Here is a 25,139-nt window from a genome sequence, read left to right as displayed (position 1 = left end):
TATGCTTAGTGTCAAGCCATGACGGTTGCTGTATGAAGCGGAAAAGTTGACGCCATGGACAACCTTCCGCAATCGCTCATGCCCGAGCTTCGGCTGCACATGCACCGACCATGTGTCTCGGCAGACTTCCAGGTTGTCAATCTGACCAACCCGATCGCATTACCACCAGCGACTTCATCACTGTTGTTCGTGTTCTTAATCATATGCTATGGGATGTTGAAGGGATTACTTGCTCGAGTTGTCGCAGAACCCATTGCTCAGAGGAGGTTTGATACAATACTAGAGCCAATATGCAAGAACAAACGGAAACTAGGTATGCTCCTACTTCGATGTTGGCCAGCATTTCAAAAAATATTGACCAGTTCTCACAGGCCTCGCCATCAGTGGTGGGGTCGACTCCATGGCTCTGGCTTCTCTATGCAAGCACGTACGCATATTTAATATGCCGCCTGTTACTGCCTTCATAGTTGACCATCGCCTGCGATCTGAAAGCACTAAAGAAGCAGAATCTGTGGCGAAGCTGCTTGGAACACTTGGTATACAACACAAAATCTTGACTCTCGACTGGAAGGACATTCAGAATCCAGCTAAACTTTCAAATCTTGAATCGGTCGCTCGCAGAATGAGGTTTAAAGCTCTCGGAAAAGCTTGCGCTGATGCCGACATTGAAGCCCTTTTACTTGCCCATCATGCAGACGATCAAGCAGAGACGGTATTAAGCAGGATACGTGAGGGATATTTGGGTACAGGTCTCGCTGGAATCTCTCCTAGAAGTCCAATAGGGGAGTGCCACGGCATGTACAGAGTTTCCAGATCTGGCACTCCCAGAGACCTTCACCAAGCAAAACGTGACACGCCTGTCTTCGCCGAGTCTGGAGGAGTCGTCATATATCGTCCACTGCTTGACTTCACCAAAGCAGAACTAGTTGCCACCTGCGAGACAAGAAACATGAAATGGCACGAAGACGCGACGAATGCCGACAGAACTCTGACTTCTCGTAACGCAATACGACATATGCTTCAATCTAGAGCCATGCCAGCAGCTCTGAGCTCAGATCATCTAAGGAGACTGGCTACACAATCTCGAGCCAACCTTGACGCGTCTGAGGAAACAGCTACAGAAATGTTCAAGCTCTGCAAGGTCGAACTCGATATTGTTACTAGTTCAGTTTCATTCACGATTGATCCGAGCATCGAAAGCTGGCTGCACCGTGAGACAAGTCCACAGCTCACAGCGGCAAAACTTGTGCGCAAGTTCTTCTCGCTCTCAGAGGACAGTAGCAAAGTCACGTTCCAAAATCTTGCCAAGTCAGTCGCGTTTCTGTTTCCATCCATTATGGAGAACAAGCTGCAGACAAATACTTCTGTTGTTCACCTCGGATACGTCGGTCTGCGCAGAGCTCCATCAACCCAGAGACATGGACTTGATGATCATAGCAAGTTCATCATCTTCCCAAGACCGGTCCAAAATCCAGCAGACTTCGCGAAACCCCTCCTGGAAGTAACCGAGAGCACACAGAGCACCTCCAGAGAGCCTCGTTGGACCGAGACACACATTTTCCACGACCGATGGTGGATCAGACTTCGATACGTCCCAGCCGATGTCACAGTGGGTACATGCGTTATGGTTAGATTCTTGTGCAAACGTGATATTGCAGCGCTCCGACGCAACGACGCACCACTGTCTACATATGCACCGGGGAACATTCGCTACTCAATACCTGCTATCGTAGAGGTGATTCAGACTAAGAACAAAAGGGGCGGAACGAGTACGAAGGAGAGCATTATGGCCCTGCCGAGTTTGGGGTGGACACGTAAGGGGCAATGGCTTTCCAAGATTACTGTTGTTCCCATGCGATTCACTTGCCGCTACAAAGACGTCGAGTTCTCCACGAGCGAGAATCATACGGTTAAACTGAGTCCACTAAGCACTGCGCACCTGGACTCAGAATCTACGTTAATTCCTCCTATTCCGAACGAGCTTTCGAGCGCCGAAGGACACTGCTGAGCTCGAGATGATTGAGCTGAGATTCGCGAGCAGCTAGATTGCGCTGTATACGAATGAGAGAAAATAGCTTTCCAGGAACGGGCAGGTCTCTTTCGGCCCCAGGTACATGAGTTACACGACTTCATATAGTGAAGTTGATGAAGATCTGAACCTCGATCTATTACTAGATGACAACAGCGCAAGCCATGCTTTGAACCTCTAGCCGGGATTAACATGCAGAGTGTGGACGCAACCGAACTCAAGCCGAGACAAGAGACCCATGTTACATGCACGAACAGGCATGCGCTTAGCATGTTGCAGCAAACCTATGCTGATGATCCGTCGATCCTGCCAACCCGCATGGTGCAAGTCAGCAGAATTCTCCGAAGCCGGATGATTGGTCTCAAGGAAAGACTCTGCAAGGTGTTCACTTGTATTTATACATGGATGAAGACGCAACAAAGTAACATGTGGACGCGATACAGAATACATGTGTCGACGAAGGTTTATTGGAATCTACAAAATAATCAGCTTGTGGAGGTGTTTGCCATTGCGTGCCGTGCCTCAATGCCATCCTTCGCGGCTCATGCTCCCTCTATGTACCTGACTTGAATGCCGGAATAAGCAAGACAAATAAGATGCTGGGTCAGGACCCGCTTGGAAGTGTTGAGGTCGAGGTTCTGCGCCTTGCAAATGTGAGCCTGATGAACAATGTTCAGGCTTGCAGATTTATATTGGTTTCTCGCGTGAGCCTAGAGACCAAACCGTGGGATGGATTGTGGCATATCTTTGTACAACTATGTTAAATATAAAATTAAGGTAGGCTCCGAGCCAGTCAGACGGCGGGTGGAAACCAAGCTTCGGTATTGACAGCGGGGGTTGATTCGGGTGGGGTGTGCTTGCCTTCCTGTCATGCAAACAATCAACACTAACAACATACAACCTTGCAATGATACGATGATATTTTCGCCGAGAGCAAATTGGGCAAGGACTCATGCGACACTTGTCGCATCGCAGACATAATCATGCCCTACTAATTGCATCGAGAGATGATAACTGCGTGAGCGTCATCACCCTTCGGACATTTCATAGAGTTTCCCCATGCAGGCCGCAAGCCACTGCAGCCAACGCAGCCCAGTCCAAACCACATTGCTGACTGCTGTACCAAGAAGCTTCCATAGCTCCAGTACGATACGTATCACATTCCCTGAGAGAGATCAGGTCATGTACTGTCTCAAGTAGAAGAGCCTCGAACGTCGGGACGATGGATCAGCAGCCTGAACAGCCTCAAATCTGAAGTCCGAAGAGACGAGCTTGGAGATAGGGCTTGGAAAGCTCAGCAGCTACCTTCCTACTATGCACACTTGCTGATCTTCTACGAGGAGAATATCTGGATAATACGGCAGCAAAGCTTGACCGATCAACTCCTCCTGCACTGACCCCTGTAGCTTCTGTCCTGCCGCCTCACATGCTTCTGAGCGTGCTTCAACACCGACGATACGTTGCATTCTCCACTATCTTGACCCATCTTCGCTTCTACACCTGCGCTTGGCCAACTCAAAATATTGACCCTGCCTTGGATGCCGCAAGCCCTCGTGATGAGCGGGCTGAATCGTGGCGGCGAAGTTGGGTCAGAACAACCATGATTCCTACCCACACTACCCATCCTTCTGTATCCGGATTGGGCATGAGGTTTGTAATGATCGATTCAGCCATGCATCGAGCCTGCGGTAAGTGGAGGAAGAGGCGGCAGTGTGTTATTTCTGTACATTGGCAAGAGGAGAGGTCAATTCCTATAAAGGTAGGTGACCTCTCCTGGTTCCACATATCAACATTGAACTTTCAACAGCTCTCGTTTCCCTGCATAGTCTGTGTGTTGCTTGAGTCTACTGCAGTGCACTGCAATTGTCTGTCATCTCTGGTTCCTGCAGACTCTCCGCTTTGTGTCTCACAATGTTCGCTCGCTCTTCTCTACTATTGCCTTTGGCATGGTCAGCATCCTATCTATCAGGAGTCAACGCCGATTGTAACTCATACGGTATTGACTTTGTCAACAACGGAGATGTATGTTGCTCTTTCCTGATCTAGGGAATATCACTGACGTCCACTCAAGTATTTCATCAATTCGGCTTCCAATAGCTCCTTCACCTCTGTGACACAATTCACAGGTTCGAGACACTTGACTAGGGATAACCATCGACGTTACTAACCACAAATATTAGGATGTGCCAAGGATGTTGCAAATGTGGAATTGGTCAACTGGGACACTGGAGATGAATATCTCTGCTCGGACATTCCACTACAACCAGATGGAACACCAGAAACTTCTACTTGCGATATTGACAAAAACCAAATGGTCTCTGGCACATGGGGATTGATCCTTATCTCCAACAATGGCGATGATCCAAACTCACCACCTTTTGCAAACCAAAGAACTTTCTCCTTGGATGTGGGTGTGCAGGCCACTTCTACTGTGAGTTTCATCGATCGAGATTTCAAGACCATCTACTGATATATGCAGGTCACACCAACGATGACTTTCAACATGACCACCACACCAACTAGCACAGTCCAGACTACATCGTGGATCGTAAACACCACAACAGTCAACAACTCCATCACCGTCACGGTGCCTGCAGTAAGTAAAGACTGTGTGATACAGGAGTCTAGACTGACCACATCAGGCCACGAGATACGTGACAGTCACTCCTCTCCCTGTAATCACCACCAAAACAGTCAGCCTTACCCGCACACTCAAGACCTGGACTCGTACAGCAATAGTCTATACACGAACAGCAACAGCCTCTTGCACAGTACCTCCCCGTCCTCAGCAGCCTGATCCACCATGCCGCAGATACCCCCGCCTTCTCAAGCTCCCTCAGGGAGTCCAGATCCCCAGAGATGAGCCTGAAGACTATGCCAGTGTCAAGAGACGTCTGGCAGATATCCGCGCCAGAAGAGCTGCGGATATCGATGCAAGAGATCTTGTCAAGAGAAGTGCCGATGCACCTGTCATCACGGTTACACAAACAACCTTTACTTCTAATGTTACCGTAAGTCTTGGTGTTCTTGTTGTAAAATAGATGGGAACTGACGAGAGTTGCAGAACACATTTACCGCATCTCCAACAACAGTAACAAACATCGTCTTGAGCAGCTCCATTGTAACCACGTAGGCCTTTCCTCTCCTCTCCCTCTTCACCGTCATATTAACCTTTATAGCACTCTCCCACCCGCCACTATCAAGACAGGTTACGCCAAAGCCTACATCACTCTTCCTCCCATCACAAAGACCAGACTTACAATCAACACCGCCTATTCATGGCAGACTGCCACCATGACGGCGAGATTCACAAAGGTCACTACCGTTACACCCACAGGCATCATGACGGCTTGCAAGGCCTGGGGTGGACACTTTGGAAACGGATGGTAGACCCGATTTCATCTTAGGAAAGTTGGAGGTGTTTTAATTCCTAGCTATATAATTCATGCTTCGATTTCACATTTACTGAAAATAATTACTCTTTGACTATCTATTCGTACATCGGACTCTACTCCATGCCCTGAGCATAAAAGATTTGTGTAAAGAATGCATAAATACCAGCGCAAGCCACATTAAACTACCGCACTCCGGCACCCCTCCCAAAAGTCCGTAGTTTCTCACACCATTGGGGAAAGAAGATTGCATATGAGGATTCTTACTTTCTATTATTATAGATACGAGGGAACTTGTCTCGTGATCATACTTTTCTCCCTTCCAGCTGGTCTGCTGCATCGGTCTCGCCGCTAATGACTGGAGTCGTTTATGGGCTGTGGAAATGCAGGATTATTTTTGGGATTTGAGATGTTGGTGAGGAGAGAGATCATTGAGGGACTCTTAGTGGATGGGGCGCGGTTTCTGAAAAAAAGGATTGTGCATTTTTACAGGTGGTGTTTTCGGGAGTGCTATGGTGGTGAGATACGATTATTTTGTGCCCGGGGCCTTGGGGTTGCAGTACTCCGGCTGCGTATGAGCAGATGATTTTTCGTGCTTGTGAAAATGCAAAGTGAATTTTTGAGATTCAGGTTGTTCATCAGGAGATTGACTAATTTCCCGCTCTCCCAACGAACAGAGCATATATTTCTGAATTTCATTGTGCGTTTTTACAGCCCTTTTTGAGAGTGTGCAACATCTGTCGGATGCCAACTCTTATCGTACATGTATAGGTGCCCTGACTTTTGGAAAATAGGGCTCTCGATCTCTGTGCGCAACGACATGATCAATTCCTTGTCTGTAAAAAGGCAAGGTGATTTTTTAGAATGGTGTCGTCGGTCGGGAGATGGACCATCTTCTACTCTCTCAGCGTCACGGTGTTATTTTTGAATTTGATTGTGCATTTCTACAACCCTTTTTGATACCAGACGACATCTGTAAGATGCTAGATGTTATGCACTTTGTAACGTACCTGGCCTCCAGTTCTTAGGGGCCATAATCAGAAGCTCAAGTATTCAGTACTCCCGAACTCGTATCAGGGTCGAATTTTGCCTGTAGAAATGCATAGTGTTTTCCAAATCTGAGGCCATAAATCAGAAGATGCAGGATCTCTAGTCTCTCCGTGAACAGTGGTATATTTCCAAATTTGTTTCTGCATTTCTACTGCCCATTTTCAAGGTACACACGATTCAGAAGATAGCTCATTTGTGCTTTTGCTCTATATCATATCAATATCTGGGTATGCTTATGGTTATTCGTAGGTATGCTAGAACAATGTAGCACTACGTTACTAGCTAGTATCAGTATGATAGCTACGAATGACTAATTTCTTGTTTATCGAGACACTATACTAATGTGTAAGCATCTGCATCTTGTTTAGTGAGTTAGCGACCTTATAACACGATATACACACAGTGGGTAGATAATACAAAACAACATCTTATAGCAAGAGTACATCACGTGCAATAGTCGAAGGTCACGTGCAGTAGTAAAGATGTAGTGAAAGCGGGAAACGAGTCTTCATTATTCTAGCCTGACTGATTCTATAGCAGCCAGGGGGCCAGGGGGCCAGAGCAATAAGACGCCATTTAGGCGTCAGAGTCTTCGGCATTGATGCCGGCGGCGTCGAGGAGCAAGTCGACCTTGCGAGCCTTCTCTTCCTCCTCGCTCTCCTCGTTGGGAGTGGCGGCGGCGGCGACAACGACAGGGGCTGAATCCATGTAAGTCTACTTTATAGCAGCAAGCGAGCAGTCCATCACTTACCCTGGGGTCTAGGAGGCAGGATCCTGATCTTGGGGCGGGAGAGAGGGGTGGAGGTGGTGGCAGGAGCAGCTAATCATGTGATTAGTTCATGTACCCTCGCATAGGCTATAGGTACTTACGAGCGAGAGCGGCGGGAGGAGCAGTAGCAGGAGCAGGGGGGCCGGTGCTAGTGGCAGCAGCAGGGACTGAGCAACATTAGGTTGTGGACTGCAGTATATGGTGTATCACTTACGACCAGCGACACTCTCTGCCTTCCTCTTGATGCGAATGATGTCGTCGTAGGCGGTATGACCATTACGACCACCGCTAATACCACCAGCAGTGCGACCCACACCCGTCCAGAGCTGCGTGTTGCCACGGGGTTCGACCTAAAGAGCGTCAGACCGATAGTCGTACTTACGAAGTCTCCTGATATAGCTTACGCCGACCCTGGCGAAATAGGCGGCGAGAAGTCTAGCCTCGCTGTTCGAGAAAGTGATTGAAGCTATCGTTGTGGAGAATCGATGGTAGTTTGTAGTGGGTCCTCTGGTAGAGGTTGCGCGCAAGAGATCGAAGATTCATCGACAGCGCAGGCGCATTATGCGTGCGCTCACTGGGTATTGCCAGCGTTGCGCTGATTGGGTACAGCCAGCGGGTAATAGGAAGTGATAATCAGCTTATCAGAGCATCCAAGAGGGCATACACGTGCTCTTTGGAAAGGTTCAGTCCCTGAGGGGAGCATTGGGCCGCCGATCAACACCGCATACCAGGAGAAGGCGCAGTAACAGGAGACGCGCAGTATCAGGAGCTACTGATAGGGGAACTGGTACTCTCAATCAAGGGTGAGTATACCAATCGCCTATACCATGGCCTTTCGCGGCTGACGATGTGCTTGCAGAGAGCAACCCTGTGTGTCAATTCATGCCGCCGTCCAGACCTCGCGCCAGCAGCAGATCACAATACCACGAACTGATCGACAGTAGTCTAGCAAGCACCTCGCCATCAATCCGCTCCTCGCTCGAGGCAGAGTGTACACGAAACTCTGCAGTGGGCAGGACGACCAACGCTCACCAGGTGGAACCATGTTCCCAAAGAGAGGCGCCTCCGTATTGCACGTCTCGACTTTGACCAATCTTGCGTATCAGCACGAGCAGTTGAGACTCCTGGACGGATGGTCAAGAAGGACCTGGATGGACCTTGAAGAGATGGAAAGACCGACAAGCCTGGCTGGATATCGAAAGAGAAGACTCGTCCATTGTGCCCAGACATCGGGCTTTTCAGACTCCCATCTCGGTGGACCTATGCACAAAAAATGAGATGGCAGTCGATGGGCGATGCTGGAAGGTGAATCTGACAAAGGGACCTTGATTGTTGCTGGAGCTTTTGCTGGGCGAGAGGGCGATATGGGCAATTGTGTCGAGCCAGAGGATGCTTCTCAGGTGTCAGGAGACACCATTGCGCACACTGTCTTGGTGATGCACCACTGACAAGGACTTTGCAACAGAAGAGAAGAGTCCCACAGCGTGGTGAGAAGTACGTTGTTGTGGTCTCGTGAGGTTCCGCCGAAGTTTAGCCGGCTTGGGAGCGAGGCCGGCAAAACGACCTCTACATAACCTCCTTGCAGCTCATGTCTCTTGAGTAGACGGTTAGGACATTGGGATACTCCGTCTATTTGCTCAGAGCCCCTCCAATAGTACTGGTTTGGTGTAGCAAGCGATGGCATGCTTGGTCTGCTTCGATTCTATAGTACGACGGAGAGTCTGGAAGGCATGCAGGCAGAGAGTGGTTCGATAGTGGTCAACAGAGACTGCATGGGGCATCATGCAAGTGCAGAGTGGCTCTGAAGTAGTAGAAGCAAGTGGCAGACCATGAAGCTCAAGTCTCGAAAAGAAGTCAGGGGCTGTGTATGAACAGCATAGCATGGCTTGATTCTTGACAGCATAGTTTGACGAAGGAGAGGCATGTTGACAACAGGAGAAAAGACATGGCACGGACAGGGGATAATGATAGTACAGAACGACAGCAAGCCCAGAGTTGACTGTGTGATGTATGATGTGTCTCTCATGGAAGGACTGTCCCAAAAGGCCTCAGCAGTCCTTAATCACGAGGATCCTGCCAAACCTCGAGATAGGTCCAAGGATCCAGCAACAGCAAGTAAAGCACCGAGAGGACGTAGTTGGTATGAGGAACACAGATCTGGATAGTGGTGCAGGTTGGGGAGTTGTGCAGAGATTTCAGGAGGTGCAGAGGTTTTTTTCTTCAAAGCCCGGCCATAGGCCAGGAAAACATTTGATGAAAAAAGAAGGGCCTGTCAGAAGTCCGCCAACGCCTACCCAGTCAAGCCGACCGAAGCCAGACACCTGAAAGGGTCGAGATCATCACCATCGAGGCCGGAGCCAAGATACTAGGTATCACTCTAAGGCATCGGGGATGTAATTCATCCGCCAGGTTGGAGTTCTGTGGCTCTTTTGAAGAGTTCAGATGGAAGACGTTTAATTTAGAAATGATTCTATCTTGGAGGGGGTTAGCAGGAGTGATATTTGAAGACTGATAAAACACCGGGGTAGAACATACGAAGTAAAGTCGACTAATGAGAGAAAGAAGAGGGTGAGAGAAGTCGACCTTATATACCCAGCTCGGAACCCTCTGTTTGCATCTTTTGCTCAGCAGCAGAGTTTTCCAGCGTGTGGGTCCTGGTATGACAGCCAGCCTTGTGTGCTCAGTAATACGCAGAGGTGGCTCTGGGCCCCACCCATAACCCGCAGGTAACCGAAGCCCAATCTCGGCAAAGACGACTTCTCAGACCGTCGTGGACCTCTGCTGCATCTTCCATGTGAAGACTACCAAGCACGAAGCAGACTTGCAAAATGCGCGAGGCAATCTTCATGTCAAAATCATCCGACTTTGGCTCGCGAGATCTGGCGCTATCCTCGTCTCCTGATGTTTAGACTCTTCCGCTGTTGTAATGCTCGTAACCTGACAGTTTGCGGCTACAGCAACTGTGTTTGTAGCCGTGTTGCGCCACGCCTCTGTCTCCTCCTCCGACTCTTTCAGACCACACACAAGCATCGACGTTTGGGCGGCATTCTCGAGGGCGTCGAGACGGTGCGAAATGGTGTATAATGTGGGTGCTGACCTTGGTCTCCGTGGCCAGCAAGGTTCATATTCGAGATGCAGTACTTCGCGAAGCAGGGGAGTGAGTGGGCGGTATTGTACTGCGGTAGCGACACTGCCTGATGAAGTCTAGACACTCTGACAGAGGCCGGGCCCAAGTGGTTGACTGGTTGAGCAAGAGAGGCCAAGAGTGTCAGCGTGGCCGTCCGATGTCCGCTTGGTTGAAGAACAGAGGTGGACCAGAACAGCACGCGGTCCGGTCTGTGTTCGTCCGGTCATAAATGTCAGCGCCGGTACATACGCAAGTGTTCTTCAAGGTATTCGCAAATGATATACGTTCAAGTAGAACGAGCGCTGGTGGTGAGGGTATTCAACTGCGAAGCTTCAGACGAAGCCAGCGCGACTTTCGTCCGTCTCAACTCCTCCGGCTCTCTTCCAAGTCCGACATTTCTCTTCCAGATACAGTTATCTCCATCTTCCTCCAAGAACAAGCATCTTGCACCGGATTGGTTGCGCGTGGCCTCAACTCACCTTTTCACCACGCGAATCTTCACTTCGTCAAGATCACGCAACCACGTAGATACAACGAATGCCCTACTTGGGTAGCACTGGATCGCTACGCCTCTCACACCGACCAAGCCGCAACAGCTTCTACCCCCGAGCACATACTTGCGAGACCTTCAATCCGGGCATCCACCTCTTTCCGCTTGCGCAGTCGCTCGGCACCAACACAGCCTCTGTGAGCAGCGCCATGACTAAGATCGCGGCCATGGGCTCAGCAACCAACAACTACCACATCAGCAAACGGCAAGCTCCGAATGGATCCGTCTCGTCGATCTGCATATAACCACAGACCGCTGCCTCAGCTCATAGCTCCAACAACTCCGGAAAGCCTCTTTGTCACTTCGCTGCATCTTCCGAACAACGGATCTAGTCAGGAGCAAGACGTCGTCAATCCGTGCGCTCTCTTTCTCGTCCTTCCATCGCCGCTTCTCGTACTTACCCCTCGCTACCGGCCAACCTCCTTTGCTACGTTAGTCGTCGTTTGCACTTCCTCTCCAGCCGCCTTTCCAGACCTTTCGAGCGCGTGCCGGACTCACAGCTTCCTCTGTCAACAATTAAAAGGCATGCAGCCCCTCGGCCTCGATACTTTCCAGCGCGGCCAAGCTGACCACGAGAACTCGTTGAAAGTAAGACGAGCACTCGGTCATCCGGCTGCTTCAGTAGTGCGTCGAGATGAAGATCATCTCCAACGTTGTTCGTTTTGGTCTGTGTATCAGAATCTTGCATAGCGCTACTCGTCTCAACTGCCAAGATACTGTTTCAACAGATCGTATCGAGCTCCAAGGCGTACCTTCGGAATGGTTGGTCGTCTAAGTCGCGCGCCAAGATGGGGATGGTGCTCAACTAGGCAGCCCTGAGTACTGAAAGATCACGTTCAGGCCTACTAGTCTCAGGCCATCGAGGCGCTTTTTTGCCGGAGAGCCTTGGGCTGTTATATCGGTCTTTTGGAAGAAGTACACAACCAAGTCTTCAATCCCATACGTTTTCTCGCGGTGAAACTTGCAGAAACCCAATGATCTGACCATTTCGTTGTAGCCCTGGCGGTAGAAAGAGGGGTGCTGCTGCCGCCGTCGCCTTTCTGGCCAAGAGGGTACACTGTTTTGACCCGTTCGTCGGGTCAATGAAGCTTACATACTGCAAAGGCCAAGACCGCCTCCGCCGCCGTCGCCACCACCACCACTGAGAGTGAGGAGGGTGAGAAGGGCAAGGAGGATGAAGAGATGGGCGACAACGTAAGTTCGTACCTCTTGTTCTGTATATATACATACGTTCCTCTGCCCGCAATCGCCCGGATGACAAGATCATCTACATGATCTTTGAGTCCTTCACACTTGATCATCCTGAGAAACATAATTCTTGTATCTGTCTGCATGCGAGATCAAACTGCTTCCATTTCTGCACTGTTCCCTTTGGTTCTCAGGCTCTCAAATTCTGAGATTCTCGAGGTTCTCGAGATTTCCACATTTTTGAAAAATTCGAAAAATTCAAAACACTCAAGTACTGACAGTAACTATGTAGACCGCTCCCCCCCTCCGCGACCTCACCGAGGCCGAAAGGGCCTTCGAGAAGCAGCTCGTCGAGGATATGGGCCCCCTCAAGGCCAACAGAGATGCCGCCGTCAAGCAGGTCAGAGACCTGAGAGAGCAGCTTGCTGCTGCTGAAGAGACTGAGACTGCTGCCATCGCAGCACTCAAGGCTCACAGAGGCAAGTTCGTCGTCCTTAGATCGTAGTTTGAAAAATGAAATCTTGCTCCCAACATTTGCTCTGTTTGATTGGCAGAGTTTTCTGATCCATAATGTGGTACTGAAAATATGCCGTGATACAATCTACGCATTTGGGGAGGTGAAGCCTGAGAGTGAGATTTGGGAATTTGACGGCAAGTTTTCCTCCACCTCACCATTCTCTGCCCTCGGGCAGTTTTTTCTCTTCTCACAGTGCTCTTGCACATGCTGGCTGTCGGAATATATAATCAAGGATTCAAAAAATATCGTTTTATGATTACAAGTAGAAGTCGACTTCACCTGCAGACAAATCTACCTCCGCGGTCGCACCACCTGTCATTGACTACACTACTACTCATCGCAGTACTGTAGCGATTTGCGAGAGTCTTGACTCCAAGCTAGAAGCAGACTTGTTCAGGTTGTTTTTTGAGTGCTATAATTTTCTAGCAAAAACACAAGGTGCTCAATTTTTTTCAACGGTCTCCGAGTGACCGGACCTACTTTGACAGTTGCTATCTTCCTTAGCTATGTTTGCAGTCTTCTTGCAAACTAGAACAACAAGCTGTAGAGAGGCATAATCACTTCCCAGATTGGAAGTACTTGCTCGGAGTGTCGATGTGACGCTGGCTCTCCGTAAAGAATGCTCTTCCTCTTGATAGCACTGTGCCTTGATACGGCGACACACGTGACGGCTTCTAGTGCATGAGAGACTTACATAACTCATGTGTGAATATGTGTGGACCTACTGCGATACTATGCGACAAGATGCTGAAGATCGCGTTGTCATTGTCTTGAGCGTGTTCGGACGATGTTGAGTCTCGACACCTCCGAAGTCGCCGCAAATCTGGTGGGGATGACGCTCTGGCCAGAATCAAGAAGTCAGAGGGGTCAGCAAGTGAACGGCTCTTACGACTTACTGAATGTTTCCTACAATTGCGTGACTCACTCACTACTTTACGATCGCATACCACAATCATCCAGAAAAGCAAGGAACGAAGGACACGAATAATTGAACGACACAGACGCGAAGAAGGAGCATCAAAATGTCATCGCATACCGCATCCCAGCGCTACTTGAGCACAAGAGGAGGCTCTTACGACGTATGAATACATTACACTCCCTGCGACAAGTCTCCAACTGAGAAGAAGCTGTGTTAGCTGTCATTCGAAGACGTCGTACTCAAAGGTCTCGCCGCAGACGGTGGTCTGTTTATCCCTGAAGAAATTCCCGCTCTGCCTTCAGACTGGCAATCAAAATGGCGCAACCTTTCGTTCCAAGAGCTCGCTTTCGAGATCTTCAGCCTTTACATCTCTGATAGTGAGATCCCCTCCGCCGACCTCAAAGATATCATCCACCGCAGTTACGCGACATTCCGCGCCAAAGATGTCACACCCGTCGTGACTCTTGACAAGAGCAAGAACCTACACTTGATGGAGTTGTTCCATGGACCTACATTTGCTTTCAAGGACGTTGCTTTGCAATTCGTTGGTAACTTGTTCGAGTACTTCCTTGTGCGCATGAACAAGGGCAAGGAGGGCACCGACAGACAACATTTGACCGTGGTCGGTGCTACCAGTGGAGACACTGGATCTGCTGCCATCTACGGTCTGCGCGGCAAGAAGGATGTATCAGTCTTCATCATGCACCCTAAGGGCAAGGTCAGCCCTGTTCAGGAGGCTCAGATGACCACAGTCCTTGATGCTAATGTTCACAACTTGGCTGTTGACGGCACTTTCGACGACTGCCAGGTGCGCATATCAACTCCGAAATTGTTTGATGTTTTACTAACAATCTTCAGGACTTCGTCAAGGCTCTCTTCGGTGACGCCGACATGAACAGCACCCACCGCCTCGCCGCTGTCAACTCGATCAACTGGGCCCGTATCCTCGCTCAAATTACCTACTACTTCCAATCATACTTCACCCTTGCCCGCTCTCTCGATACCGCCAACCCTACCGTCCGCTTTGTCGTCCCTACCGGCAACTTCGGTGATATTCTTGCTGGATACTTCGCTAAGCGCATGGGTCTGCCTGCCGACAAGCTCATCATTGCTACAAATGAGAACGACATCTTGCACCGTTTCTGGCGCAGTGGTCACTACGAGAAGAAGCCTGTTCACGGTCGCGAGGCTGAAGGTGGCTTCGAGCACGACGGAGCAAAGGCGCACTCAGACGGAGTTAAGGAGACACTGGCACCTGCCATGGATATCTTGGTCAGCAGCAACTTCGAGCGCCTGCTGTGGTACCTGTCATATCGCGTCAACAGTAGCGACGACGTCACCGAACGTCGCAAGGCTGCTGGTGCCCAAGTCAATACTTGGCTGCAGGCACTTAAGACCGATGGCGGTTTCGGAGTCGAGAAGGCCATCCTCGATGCCGCACACGAGGACTTCGAGTCCGAGCGTGTCTCTGACAAGCAGACCATCGACCAGATCACCGAGACCTATGCTTCAGGTAACGGCATGACACCCGTCGGTGAGAACAGCGGTGCCTACGCTACGCAAGGTACTGTTCACCAGGGCAAGTACATCCTTGACCCTCACAGTGCCATTGGTATCGCTGCTTCTCTGCGCTCTATCCAGCGCGCACCCAACGCTCACCACATCGCTCTTGCGACTGCTCACCCCGCCAAGTTCTCATCTGCAGTTGAGCAAGCGCTCAACGACCAAGAAGGCTTCAGCTTTGCGGCTGTTCAACCCGAGCAGTTCGTCGGCCTCGAGCAACAGCCTCGTCGTGTTACCATCGTCAAGAACGGTGCTGGCTGGCAAGACGTCAGAGAGATTGTCCGCGAGGAGGTGCAGCTCGAGATGGAGGGTAAGGCCAGCAGCGGTCCCGGCGAGATTATCAAGGGTTAGATTGATCTACGCATGTAAAAGTTGACTACATTTGGCTTGCTGGTGTTTAGAGGTAAAAGTAGATATGAGAAACTGTCCGGTTTTGTGTTCTACGCTGCTTGTATCGTGATACTGTTCTGTGATTTCCTTTGGAGAGCTCCTTACTTCTTCGAGGAGATATAATCAGGAAGCATGGGCTGTACTCATGGTTTCTAATCTTTTCTTTTCTTATTTTTCCACATACCAAGCCATCAATGTCAAAGGTAGCACCATGCCCGTTTCGATCGCACTACAGTATCACGCCGCTCACACTTGAATACCGTACAAGGGTATTCTGTGCTATTGTCTGAAGCCCTCTTCATCGCTCGGCACATGTTTAGTAGCATCAAAAGTTCCCTATCAGGATTTGGTCGAAGTCGCTAGCTTCTCCAACAAACGGAAAGCATACTCAACTTTATCATCTGGATTTCACGAAAGAGACCCGTAATTTACTCAAACCAGAATCAAGCGCGTTGCAGGTAGTAAATCAAACACATGATCACTTTTTATGGTTTGAATAGTAATCCAAATCCCCTGTACGAGAATCTCACGTCACGACTTGATGTCGTCGCCGCCAAATATCACTACCGACTTCCAGAGGGCCTGTTATTGGTATCACCCTGGCTTTCGATCCGCTCTGTTGAGAACGTTGCATGGCGGCTTCGCTGACGATCATGATCTGGCATATCAATCATGACGACCCCAGTGACGATGATTTGGCATCGTTCAGCCACTGCAACGCAGAGCCGCCTCGGAGCTAAATGCGTTTCACAGCATGAACACGCGTCGCAAGGGCAAGCTCTTACATTCCCCTGTGTCGATTGATTGACTCTCGCTCTTCAAGACGGAGACATATGTTCTCTCGTCTGGCGCCGGTTTCGGTGACGGTGTAATCGTCTCCATGATCGCTCACACCAAGTCATACGCTTTTCTTGCGAGTCTAGAGCTCCATGTTGGCAGGCTTCAGTCAGTAAGAAAATGGTATCCTTGCCGTCGCTGCCGTCTAGACCCACGGGCTGATCGTGTTCCTGTCGATTTCTTGGAAAAGAGCTTGGTTAAAGCTTAAATCCGGATTGATGTGGCTTGCGACGGCCGGAGATGCCGCAGTTATGCGGGGCGCTCGATGACTTCATAGTCGAGCTGGAGGATCGAATCAACAAAAGCCTCAAGCTCGCCGTTTGGGCTGCTGGTTCTTCTCCTCTTTGTTCAATTCACGATTGCCAATCTTCACACAGGCAAATCTCCCTTAAAAATGTCGACAAAAGTACAACAACATGGTGAGAACCATGACATCCCCGAGGAACACCAGATCTCAAGGTAAGATGCACTGCTCAACACACGGAGACATAGACAGCTGACAACAAGACAGACCTGGAGCTTGGCTGCCCATGGATCACCGTACACACACCGAATGGCTCGGCGAGCAGGTCAAGAACGCCCACAACAACAAGAAGCCATTGATCCCTGTCCTTCAAGAATTCAAGGAATTCATTGAGGGCAACTCAAGAATTTACATGTACTTCACTGCCATGTTCCAAGAAGTCCCCTACAAGCACGTCTACCGCAGAGATCCCACCGGCCGTAAGCAGATTCGTGATTACGAGCACATGCTTGAAGTCCTCAACCACGTCTTCGGTTCTGCCCCTGTCTGGACCGACTCTGCCCAAGCTGTTGGTATGGTTGGTGTACCCATGTGCGCTATTCTCGACTACCCCATGTCTACTCCTTCTGGTCACGCCGCATTCCTTGACCCTGACGTCAACAAGATGCTGAAGAAGGTGCTCAACGAGTGGGGCAAGTTCCTCATGACTCCTGAGTCCGCCGGTGTCCTCCACGAGGGCAAGACTGGCTGGTTCGGCGAGACTGGTGCATCAGACATGATGGCCGTCGCCAACGCCCCCTACAAGACCAATCACAAGTTCGAGGACTTCTTCGTCTGCGACACCAGCAAGAAGCACTACGGTTACACTTCATGGGACAACTTCTTCACCAGACACTTCAAGGATGAGGTTCGCCCCATTGACAGCCCCGACGATGACAGCGTCATCAACAACGCCTGTGAGAGCAAGGTCTTCCAGGTTCAGGAGAATGCAAAGCTCAGAGACAAGTTCTGGATCAAGGGTCAGCCTTACAGTGTCACAGACATGCTCGCCAACGACAGCCTGGCAGAGCAGTTCGCGGGCTGCACCGTTTACCAAGCCTTCCTCTCCGCTCTCTCCTACCACCGCTGGCACGCTCCCGTTAGCGGTACAATCAAGAAGGCCTTCGTACAGGACGGTACCTACTTCAGCGAGCCTCTCTTCGAGGGTCTCGGTGACCCCAACACAAAGGAGATCGACGCTCATGGTATTTCGACCGGTCAAGGTTACCTGAGTGCCCTTGCCACAAGAGCTATCATCTTCATCGAAGCTGACAACCCCGCCATTGGTCTCATGGCCTTCATCGGTATTGGTATGGATGAAGTCTCTACCTGCGAGATCACCGTCAAGGAAGGTCAACACGTCAAGAAGGGCGAGCAGACTGGTATGTTCCATTTCGGCGGATCGTCTCACTGCTTGCTCTTCCGCAACGGCGTCAAAGTCTCTGGCTTCCCCCAGCCTGGTAGATCAGAGAACGTTCCCGTTCGCAGCAAGCTTGCCACCGTCCAGTCTTAGAGTAGCTTTAAAGCAATCATGACCCCAGGCATGTAATGAGTAATGCAACCTTTTCAATTTCCCCTTTGTCCAAAAGCAGCGGTCTATTGAATACACTGACAAATGCACAATCTTATACTGGTCAGAACCCCTCGACGGGGAAGTCAGACTTTTAACAAAAGAAATAGACAAAAAGACTTTCAAGACGGTCAATCTCGCCATTACAGGGTCTGCTACCAATTATTCGCACAATATGAACATGCCAATAGCATGGATGGTCAGCCGAGGGGTGTGCCCCTAGCTCTCAGCCGCAAACTCTTGCAAGGCAGACTGTCGCGGATGAGCCATGGCGATGAAGTTTGAAGTTTAGGTCCGGGATTAGTTCTAACAGCAAGACGTGTTGACTCGGCTCGCAACTCCCTGTTGATTTTCTGAAAGATCACTTGATGCCTGACACACGCTTACCTTACGGCCATGGCTGGGCCAAGATGTGTTGAGATTGCGAAGGATGGGCTTGGGAGATGTTACCTGGTCACTGCATCGCCAGTGATGCTTACAGGGCAGATATCGCAGAGCATTGTTATGGTCTCCATGACATAACGAATCGCTCAATTGTGAACCATATATTTTTGGATGATGGCGATCCGAGCACATACGGCCACAGTCAGCTGAAAACTGGGCATCCCGTCCGCTCTGCCATACATAAGCAGTTGAACGGCAGATTAGTACTACGGTGGGTGACCACGTGGGAATCCCTGCTGCTGTATGTTTTGTGATCTTGCTCGATGTTTTTTTGTCGGCTCTCTGTTCTCAATCACTGGTCTGTCCCTTCGTTTCCGTCGTCTTGTTGCGTGCGCAGAGTCGCGATAGTCGTGCCGCAGTGCAGAGTCGCTTTTGACCTATCCAGGTTCTCCGCTACAGTACACTTCTAGAACTCTTACCCGATCAAACTTTTAGACATCCTCTTAGAGAAAAGGCAACAAAACCATCGTCAAGTGTCGCTACCGATGTTGCTGGGGTATTGAATATGAGCCCTTGCGATGGCGGATTTAATCTTGACCACCGTACCATGAAGCGAGAACCTCAGCAGGATTTAACAACCAGCTCGTCGTAGGCAGCCTTGTGGAGCATCATGCCAGTAAAGTGGAATTTTGACTTGCTTGACACTCAAAATACCATTTTGCGCCGTGCGGTAGGGTAATCGTCTATCGGCAGAGGAAAGTCTAGCTGCTGCGCGCGAATGAACGTCAAGGAATCAATTCCCATACCCTTTGTGGATTGAAGGGGGCCAAGAAACACTGAGCAGCAAGACTTAATAGTGCATATTGGTGTTCTAACAGATGTTCATGCCTTTTTGCAGCTCTGCCACTCTTATACTTGCCATGCTAGAGGTTTGACTATGACCGGTAGCGGAGTCGTTCCAGAACGTACGCAAGCCCGATATCGCAGCCGCCGGTGCAAAAGTTTTATCAGATCAAGTGGTCTGATGATCTGATAAGACAAAACCTGTCATGTTCCTTCCCAGATCGGCTTATCAGATCCAATCTTTGACCTACCATCTATACACTCCAACATCACTACAACAATCCTATTGGCTCTAAAAGCTACTCTTTTGGTTCCTTCAATCATAATGGATCACCCCACAGTCACTCCATCTCTCCTCGCCCTACCAGCAGAACTCCGCCTTCAAATCTACAACTACGTCCTCGGTCCCTCCCAACCACACCTCCTCTCAGCCTACTGCGGTCACAACACCTGGATTTCCCCACCTCTCTCCCGCACCTGCTCGCTCTTCCGTTACGAATCCTTGCATCTCCATTTCCTCAACAACGAATTCATCTACGATTTACGTTCTCCCCTCGAAGATGGTGTACAGTGTCTAGCTAAGACATTGCAATATCTCCGAGAACAGAACTGTGTGCTTGGAAAGTTGAGATTCAAACATGTCAGTAGGGGAGTGTTGTCGATGCAGGAATTGGTCAAATGGGTGGAGGTTTTTGTGGAATATGGGGACGTTCTGCCAAAGAGGAGTGAAGACATCACTTTTTGTCAGGGACCGTTGAGGTATCGTGAATTTGCTGCTCAAGCTGCTGTGGCGTTAAGATCGTTGATAAGATTTTCTGCTGTTATCAACAAGAGTATTTTGGGGAGTGGAGAGGAAGCTGCGTTGACAGATTGGATTGCAGAGTTCTTGGAAGGAACGGTTGAGGGGAGAGTTGTGTTGAGAGGAGTGAGTATTGCTGAGGAGTTTGTGAAGGGATTTAGAGCTGCTGCTGGAGGGGAGGTGCAAGGGGCCAATGTTCTGAGGTGGGCTATGATGAGTGGAGGGATGATCGAAGGACTGAAACATGCTGGATATACTTAGAGATTCGTTGTACATGAATACACAGTAGATGATATTAAAAGTCTAGGAATTAAGAAACACTGCAGTCAGTGCCAGGTTCCAGTTGACTGTATGTGTATGAATGAAATTGTCATGCCTGCATTGTCGTATATCGTTATATCTTCACAAGGTATATACAAACTCAGGGTTCTCACGATCCGTAAGATCCAACCACTCCTGGTTCTCCAGTTTGACGTAAGCAGGAGAAGCTCTAATCTCTGCTCTCTTACGATTCTGCCTCTTGCAGTACCAGTAGATAAACACAATGTCGGCGATACATAGCATCCAGCATACAATGATGACGATCTCGGCAGGAATATATCTCGGTGCGTCCTTGGGTCTGAAGGTCTGAGGTCCAATTATATTACCAGCACAGTAACCAATCAGATACAGGGCAGCCACTGTAGTCTTCTTTGTCCATCCGGCAACATTGGTGGAGATGAGACTGAGAAGAGCCACGAATGGTGTAGGTGATGCTTGTGTGAGGTAGTAGCCGAACAGACGACCTATGTTGTTGTCGAGCGGCAAGCATACAATCAACAGCATGCCGAGTGTTGAGATCCAGAGACCAGAAGTTGAGATCAACAGGCGATTGCCAAATTTATCACCAAGGTATCCACAAAGAAGAAGAGCAATCACTTCGATTGCTCCACCAGGGGTACCATAGAGCAAAGATTCTTCAGCGGTGTATCCGAAAGATGTGATCAACTGCGAGAAGAAGTTGGAGATACCACCTTGTTTATGGGTTAGCCGTCATACTTTTAAGCGACTTCTCGATAGACGTACCATTGGGAATATCTGCTACCAGAGCATAAAAGAAGAATGCCCATGTCAGAGGATCCAGTAGCGCCTCCTTGAGCTGGTACATCTTGAAGTGCTTGTTACCAATACCTTGCTGATTGCATCTGACGCGCTCAATTGCCAGGACACGATCTTCCTTGCTCAAGAAACGTGCATTGAGCTGACTGTCAGGGATGACGTAGAGAAAGATGAAGCCAACACAGATGGTCAGACATCCCGTGACGAGAAAGATGATCTTCCATGGCTCAATTGCAGATCCATGAAGTCTTGTCCCTTTTGCAATACCATACGCCACCAGACCACCAAAGATCTGGGCGAAGCCGTTGAATGAGAACCAGATGCTTGTGCGGGAACCTTGTTCTTTCTTGGTGTACCACTAGAGCGTTGTCAGCATATCGATTGTGATCATTGCAGAACGATATACATACCTGTGATGTCAAGAGCGCAAAGCCTGGCGTTACTGCGGCTTCCGTCACACCCAAGAAGAAGCGTACGGCGACGCCGCCCCCAAAGTCCTTGACAGCGGCAAACGTGCACAAGGTTGTACCCCAGAGGATAATATTGGCTGCAGAGTACTTTCCCAATGGTAGCCTTTGTAAAAGTCTGTTTGTTGGATACTCCCAGAAAATGTAACCAAAGTAGAACCTATTGCGTCTTAATGTCTATGTCCACTCGGTACATCGTGTATCTTACATGGAGCTTAGCCATTGGTAATCGAGTCCTTGCAAATTGGTATCTTTCTTCAATCCCATGACGGAAGCGTATGATAATGTTGTCTTGTCCAGATAATTGAGTCCATAGACGATACACATGACCTTCACGAAGACAGGATATCAGCACGCGTGTGAAACATTGACTCATCGAAATTACACACTGGCATTAGATGCAAGTCGATCCTTCGTAGCAGTCGCTTATTTGTTGCTTCATCCAGCTCGATGACTTCTCCCGGATGCGACATGAAAGCCTTCAAGGCTTCATCGGCGTCTCCAGCATGTTGTAAGATAGACTTATCCACGCTTCCATTTCGAATAGCATCTGCCAGAGGTCCAGGGAGTTCCTTCTCGGCGTCGAAAGGCACGGTCGACTTCTCGTTGTCGGGCATGGTGTGGGAGAGAGGGGCGATAAGGAAAAGTACGGCAAAGGGATATAGTGTTGAGGAAGAGGGCATCTAGCAATACTTATACAAGGGTTCCGCGATACAAGGGTACCTACCACCGGCGAGCAGAGCGGAATATCATGCCAATTGCAGTTACACCATGGGTTTATGTTACTTCGCCGTTGAGATAGGCACGGCGCATGGCCAATCGAGGTTGACTGATCAGCAGCATGAACGTGGAGAAGAGAGGGAGGCGGTCATGCCGATCAAGCATCTCTCGGCCAAGCTTAATCCTTCTTGGGAAGGAGCGATGTCGCCGCTGCTTGCCCGCAGCTTGGCATACCACTTTTAAGTTTTGTGATACAGATGGATGTCTGGCGCAGCGGAAATATCAAGGACATTTGAATCGATCATGAGCCTGATAAAAGAGTGAAAGAGACTTTGCGAAAGGGAGACGATATCGAGGTATCTGATTGTGAGCCCAAAAATTGAAGCTTCTGCGACTCCCGGAGACAAACATTATACCATGCATGTGGATCACACTCAAAACCAGGGAGTGTACCAATATTGTAAAGTGAACGACGCAGACACCGCTGCAACAAGAGGGCAAACGCAGTTTCCCTCATTATCTAATTCGAAGCACCAGATGTTCAGAACCAGCGATGCAGAAGGTGACCCTGACATGACAACTACCCCGCCATACCCACGTCACAGATGTCTTGCTTACAAACACCCGAGTAAACTCGATCTTTTGTAATTCAGCATACACAAAAATCTCACTCTCATGTTCAAGCCACTGACTACAAGAACACTACAACTCTCTCGAAGCCTCAAACCCATCAATCTCACATCAATCGTCAGAATGGGCTCCTCAGACGCCTCAGCCCACTTTCCCCCACCAGCCATTCGCAAGATCCTGGAAGAAGTGACAACTCTCCTCAAGGAACGCAACCAAACTATCGCCATTGCCGAGACCGCAGCTGGAGGTCTTCTCTCCTCATCAATCCTCTCCACACCTGGAGCCTCCAAAATTTACAAGGGCGGCTTAACACTGTACACCCTCCCGTCCCGAATTGCATACGCTGGTTGGAATGATGAGAACTTGAAGGACTACAAGGGTCCTACCCCAGACATTGTTGCTGGACTGGCGAAACACGTGAGAGGGGAACTCAAGGCAGACTATGTGATTGCCGAGTCAGGAACTGCTGGTCCTACTGGTGGTGACACGAGAAACAGAACGCCTGGATATGTTGCACTAGCTGTAGACTGCGAGAAGGGCACCTTCACCAGGGAAGTCGAGACAGGGCTTGGAGGCGACAGAGTCGGAAATATGGTTGCCTTTGCCGAAGAAGGCTTGAAATTGGTCAAGGATGTCATTAACGGAGATGCCAAGTTGTGAATATGTGGCAGCGTACACTACTCATCATCCTCATCTTCATGCCTCTTCTGACCAGAAAGCTCGAGATATTGCTCAACCAAATCCTCCACCATATCCTCCACACCCTTGAGTTCAACATCAAACGTCCTCTCCGTCTTCTCCTTGCTGCAAACCACCGACTTTGTAGGAACATTCGATGTGCAAGGTAACAGTCCTTGCGCAACTTGCTCAGGGAACATCTCCTTTGTGATCGTGTTGATATCATTCCATCGCACTTCCTGCCCAAACATGTAGTCTCCAGCAGGAATCCTGTCCTTGTTCAAAGCAGCAATATGAATAGCCGCTACATCCTCAATATGCACAACCGATGCATACTCGGCTGGAGAATCCTTAGGCGCCAGACCGAGCACCATTCTCAAGAGTAGAGCATTGGAAGTATTCATCAGATCTGCAGGCGAAGTGGCGAGCTCATTGCGTCCTTGAACGAAAGTCGGGCATACGTTTACAACATCAAAGCCAGGCTTGTTATCCGCCATCCACTGCTTTGACTGCAAGAAAGCAGAGACTTTAGATGCGACGTAAGCGACCAAGTTATTCGCATATGGGGGTGGAAGCTCAGAGTTGATGGTGTCCTCTGTAACCACGACAGGTACATCTTCAGGTCCACCCAAGAGCTCTGGTCTGATGAACACAGCACAGGAAGAGGTAATAACAACTCTCTTCACAGAACCAGACTTCTTGGCTGACTGTAAAGCGCCAATCGTGTTATTGACCGCAGGATCAATGATCTGTTGTCTTTGCTCTTCATGACTGAGATTGACATTTGAAAACGGCAGAGGCGAGGCTGTGTGGATCATGTATTGCGCTCCTGCAGTCACTTCATCCAAAGCGCCTTCGACACCGAGATCAGGCACGATGTGAAAACTGTATCTTGGCGTTCCTCTGGTCAGAGATTTGAAGCATGGGTTATTGCGTAGAATGTCGGCTTTTGCGGCGCTACGCACGACGATGCGGATGTTGTAGTCGTATTGCAGCGCTTCTTGGAGGATTGCAAAGCCGCAGAATCCAGTGGCTCCGGTGAGGACAATTGTTTCGGTAGACATTGTTGTGAGTGTTGATGTAAAAGTGTAGAGAATTGAAGCAGAGGTGGAAGAAGAGACTGGACTTTATGGTTTTTTTATTCATTGATCATTCTGCTATGGAAATGTGGGTGCTTCTCTTTCTGACGATCTATTCAAAAAGACAAAGATTTTTTTGCCGAGGCTCAGAAATAGCAAGAATGAACTTGTAGAGTTGCTTCTGCCAGATCTGATTCCATCGTCTTTGAACCGAGTTGCATCGCTGTCAAAATACTCGGTGATGTTCGAAGGTTTTC

General features: G+C 49.5%; 10 protein-coding genes across 10 annotated transcripts; 7 read left to right on the top strand and 3 right to left on the bottom strand.

The window, feature by feature from the left end:
- Positions 1-149: 149 nt before the first annotated feature.
- On the top strand, positions 150-2,115 carry AUEXF2481DRAFT_219540 (uncharacterized protein). The gene is made up of 2 exons (XM_013488563.1): positions 150-313; positions 372-2,115. Exons 1-2 carry the CDS (start codon positions 214-216, stop codon positions 2,006-2,008), a joined length of 1,737 nt encoding a protein of 578 aa, XP_013344017.1. The 5' UTR covers positions 150-213; the 3' UTR covers positions 2,009-2,115.
- A 1,707-nt stretch (positions 2,116-3,822) lies between these two features.
- Positions 3,823-5,514, top strand: AUEXF2481DRAFT_79886 (uncharacterized protein). The gene is made up of 7 exons (XM_013488486.1): positions 3,823-4,051; positions 4,101-4,155; positions 4,210-4,460; positions 4,509-4,625; positions 4,672-5,040; positions 5,094-5,158; positions 5,209-5,514. The coding sequence occupies exons 1-7, from the start codon at positions 3,941-3,943 to the stop codon at positions 5,417-5,419; spliced, it is 1,179 nt and encodes a 392-aa protein (XP_013343940.1). The 5' UTR covers positions 3,823-3,940; the 3' UTR covers positions 5,420-5,514.
- Positions 5,515-6,860: 1,346 nt separating this feature from the next.
- Positions 6,861-7,819, bottom strand: AUEXF2481DRAFT_219471 (uncharacterized protein). The gene is made up of 4 exons (XM_013488562.1): positions 7,458-7,819; positions 7,342-7,407; positions 7,223-7,291; positions 6,861-7,169 (listed from the first exon to the last, which is right to left on the bottom strand). Exons 1-4 carry the CDS (start codon positions 7,515-7,517, stop codon positions 6,936-6,938), a joined length of 429 nt encoding a protein of 142 aa, XP_013344016.1. The 5' UTR covers positions 7,518-7,819; the 3' UTR covers positions 6,861-6,935.
- Positions 7,820-11,551: 3,732 nt separating this feature from the next.
- On the top strand, positions 11,552-12,661 carry AUEXF2481DRAFT_88886 (uncharacterized protein; the record flags this gene model as incomplete). Its single annotated transcript, XM_013488497.1, has 4 exons — positions 11,552-11,679; positions 11,915-11,969; positions 12,022-12,111; positions 12,398-12,661. 4 exons carry the CDS (start codon positions 11,552-11,554, stop codon positions 12,608-12,610), a joined length of 486 nt encoding a protein of 161 aa, XP_013343951.1. The 3' UTR covers positions 12,611-12,661.
- Positions 12,662-13,644: 983 nt separating this feature from the next.
- On the top strand, positions 13,645-15,455 carry AUEXF2481DRAFT_65660 (uncharacterized protein; the record flags this gene model as incomplete). The annotated part of the gene is made up of 3 exons (XM_013488472.1): positions 13,645-13,701; positions 13,759-14,349; positions 14,400-15,455. 3 exons carry the CDS (start codon positions 13,645-13,647, stop codon positions 15,453-15,455), a joined length of 1,704 nt encoding a protein of 567 aa, XP_013343926.1.
- A 1,270-nt stretch (positions 15,456-16,725) lies between these two features.
- AUEXF2481DRAFT_5067 (uncharacterized protein) lies at positions 16,726-18,127 on the top strand (the record flags this gene model as incomplete). The annotated part of the gene is made up of 2 exons (XM_013488297.1): positions 16,726-16,790; positions 16,843-18,127. The coding sequence occupies 2 exons, from the start codon at positions 16,726-16,728 to the stop codon at positions 18,125-18,127; spliced, it is 1,350 nt and encodes a 449-aa protein (XP_013343751.1).
- Positions 18,128-19,604: 1,477 nt separating this feature from the next.
- Positions 19,605-20,594, top strand: AUEXF2481DRAFT_40014 (uncharacterized protein). Its single transcript, XM_013488418.1, has one exon. The coding sequence runs from the start codon at positions 19,737-19,739 to the stop codon at positions 20,469-20,471; it is 735 nt and encodes a 244-aa protein (XP_013343872.1). The 5' UTR covers positions 19,605-19,736; the 3' UTR covers positions 20,472-20,594.
- Positions 20,562-22,599, bottom strand: AUEXF2481DRAFT_219323 (uncharacterized protein). Its single transcript, XM_013488561.1, has 5 exons — positions 22,165-22,599; positions 21,984-22,105; positions 21,719-21,935; positions 21,276-21,666; positions 20,562-21,223 (listed from the first exon to the last, which is right to left on the bottom strand). Exons 1-5 carry the CDS (start codon positions 22,456-22,458, stop codon positions 20,613-20,615), a joined length of 1,635 nt encoding a protein of 544 aa, XP_013344015.1. The 5' UTR covers positions 22,459-22,599; the 3' UTR covers positions 20,562-20,612.
- A 649-nt stretch (positions 22,600-23,248) lies between these two features.
- AUEXF2481DRAFT_5065 (uncharacterized protein) lies at positions 23,249-23,785 on the top strand (the record flags this gene model as incomplete). The annotated part of the gene is made up of 1 exon (XM_013488296.1): positions 23,249-23,785. One exon carries the CDS (start codon positions 23,249-23,251, stop codon positions 23,783-23,785), a length of 537 nt encoding a protein of 178 aa, XP_013343750.1.
- A 72-nt stretch (positions 23,786-23,857) lies between these two features.
- AUEXF2481DRAFT_88881 (uncharacterized protein) lies at positions 23,858-24,919 on the bottom strand (the record flags this gene model as incomplete). Its single annotated transcript, XM_013488496.1, has 2 exons — positions 23,889-24,919; positions 23,858-23,868 (listed from the first exon to the last, which is right to left on the bottom strand). Exons 1-2 carry the CDS (start codon positions 24,865-24,867, stop codon positions 23,858-23,860), a joined length of 990 nt encoding a protein of 329 aa, XP_013343950.1. The 5' UTR covers positions 24,868-24,919.
- Positions 24,920-25,139: the final 220 nt, after the last annotated feature.

The sequence above is a fragment of the Aureobasidium subglaciale genome (assembly GCF_000721755.1).
Source record: "Aureobasidium subglaciale EXF-2481 unplaced genomic scaffold scaffold_10, whole genome shotgun sequence".
Taxonomy (NCBI): domain Eukaryota; kingdom Fungi; phylum Ascomycota; class Dothideomycetes; order Dothideales; family Saccotheciaceae; genus Aureobasidium; species Aureobasidium subglaciale.
Note: the sequence above shows the minus strand (reverse complement) of the source record. Positions and strands in the feature narration are given on the sequence as shown.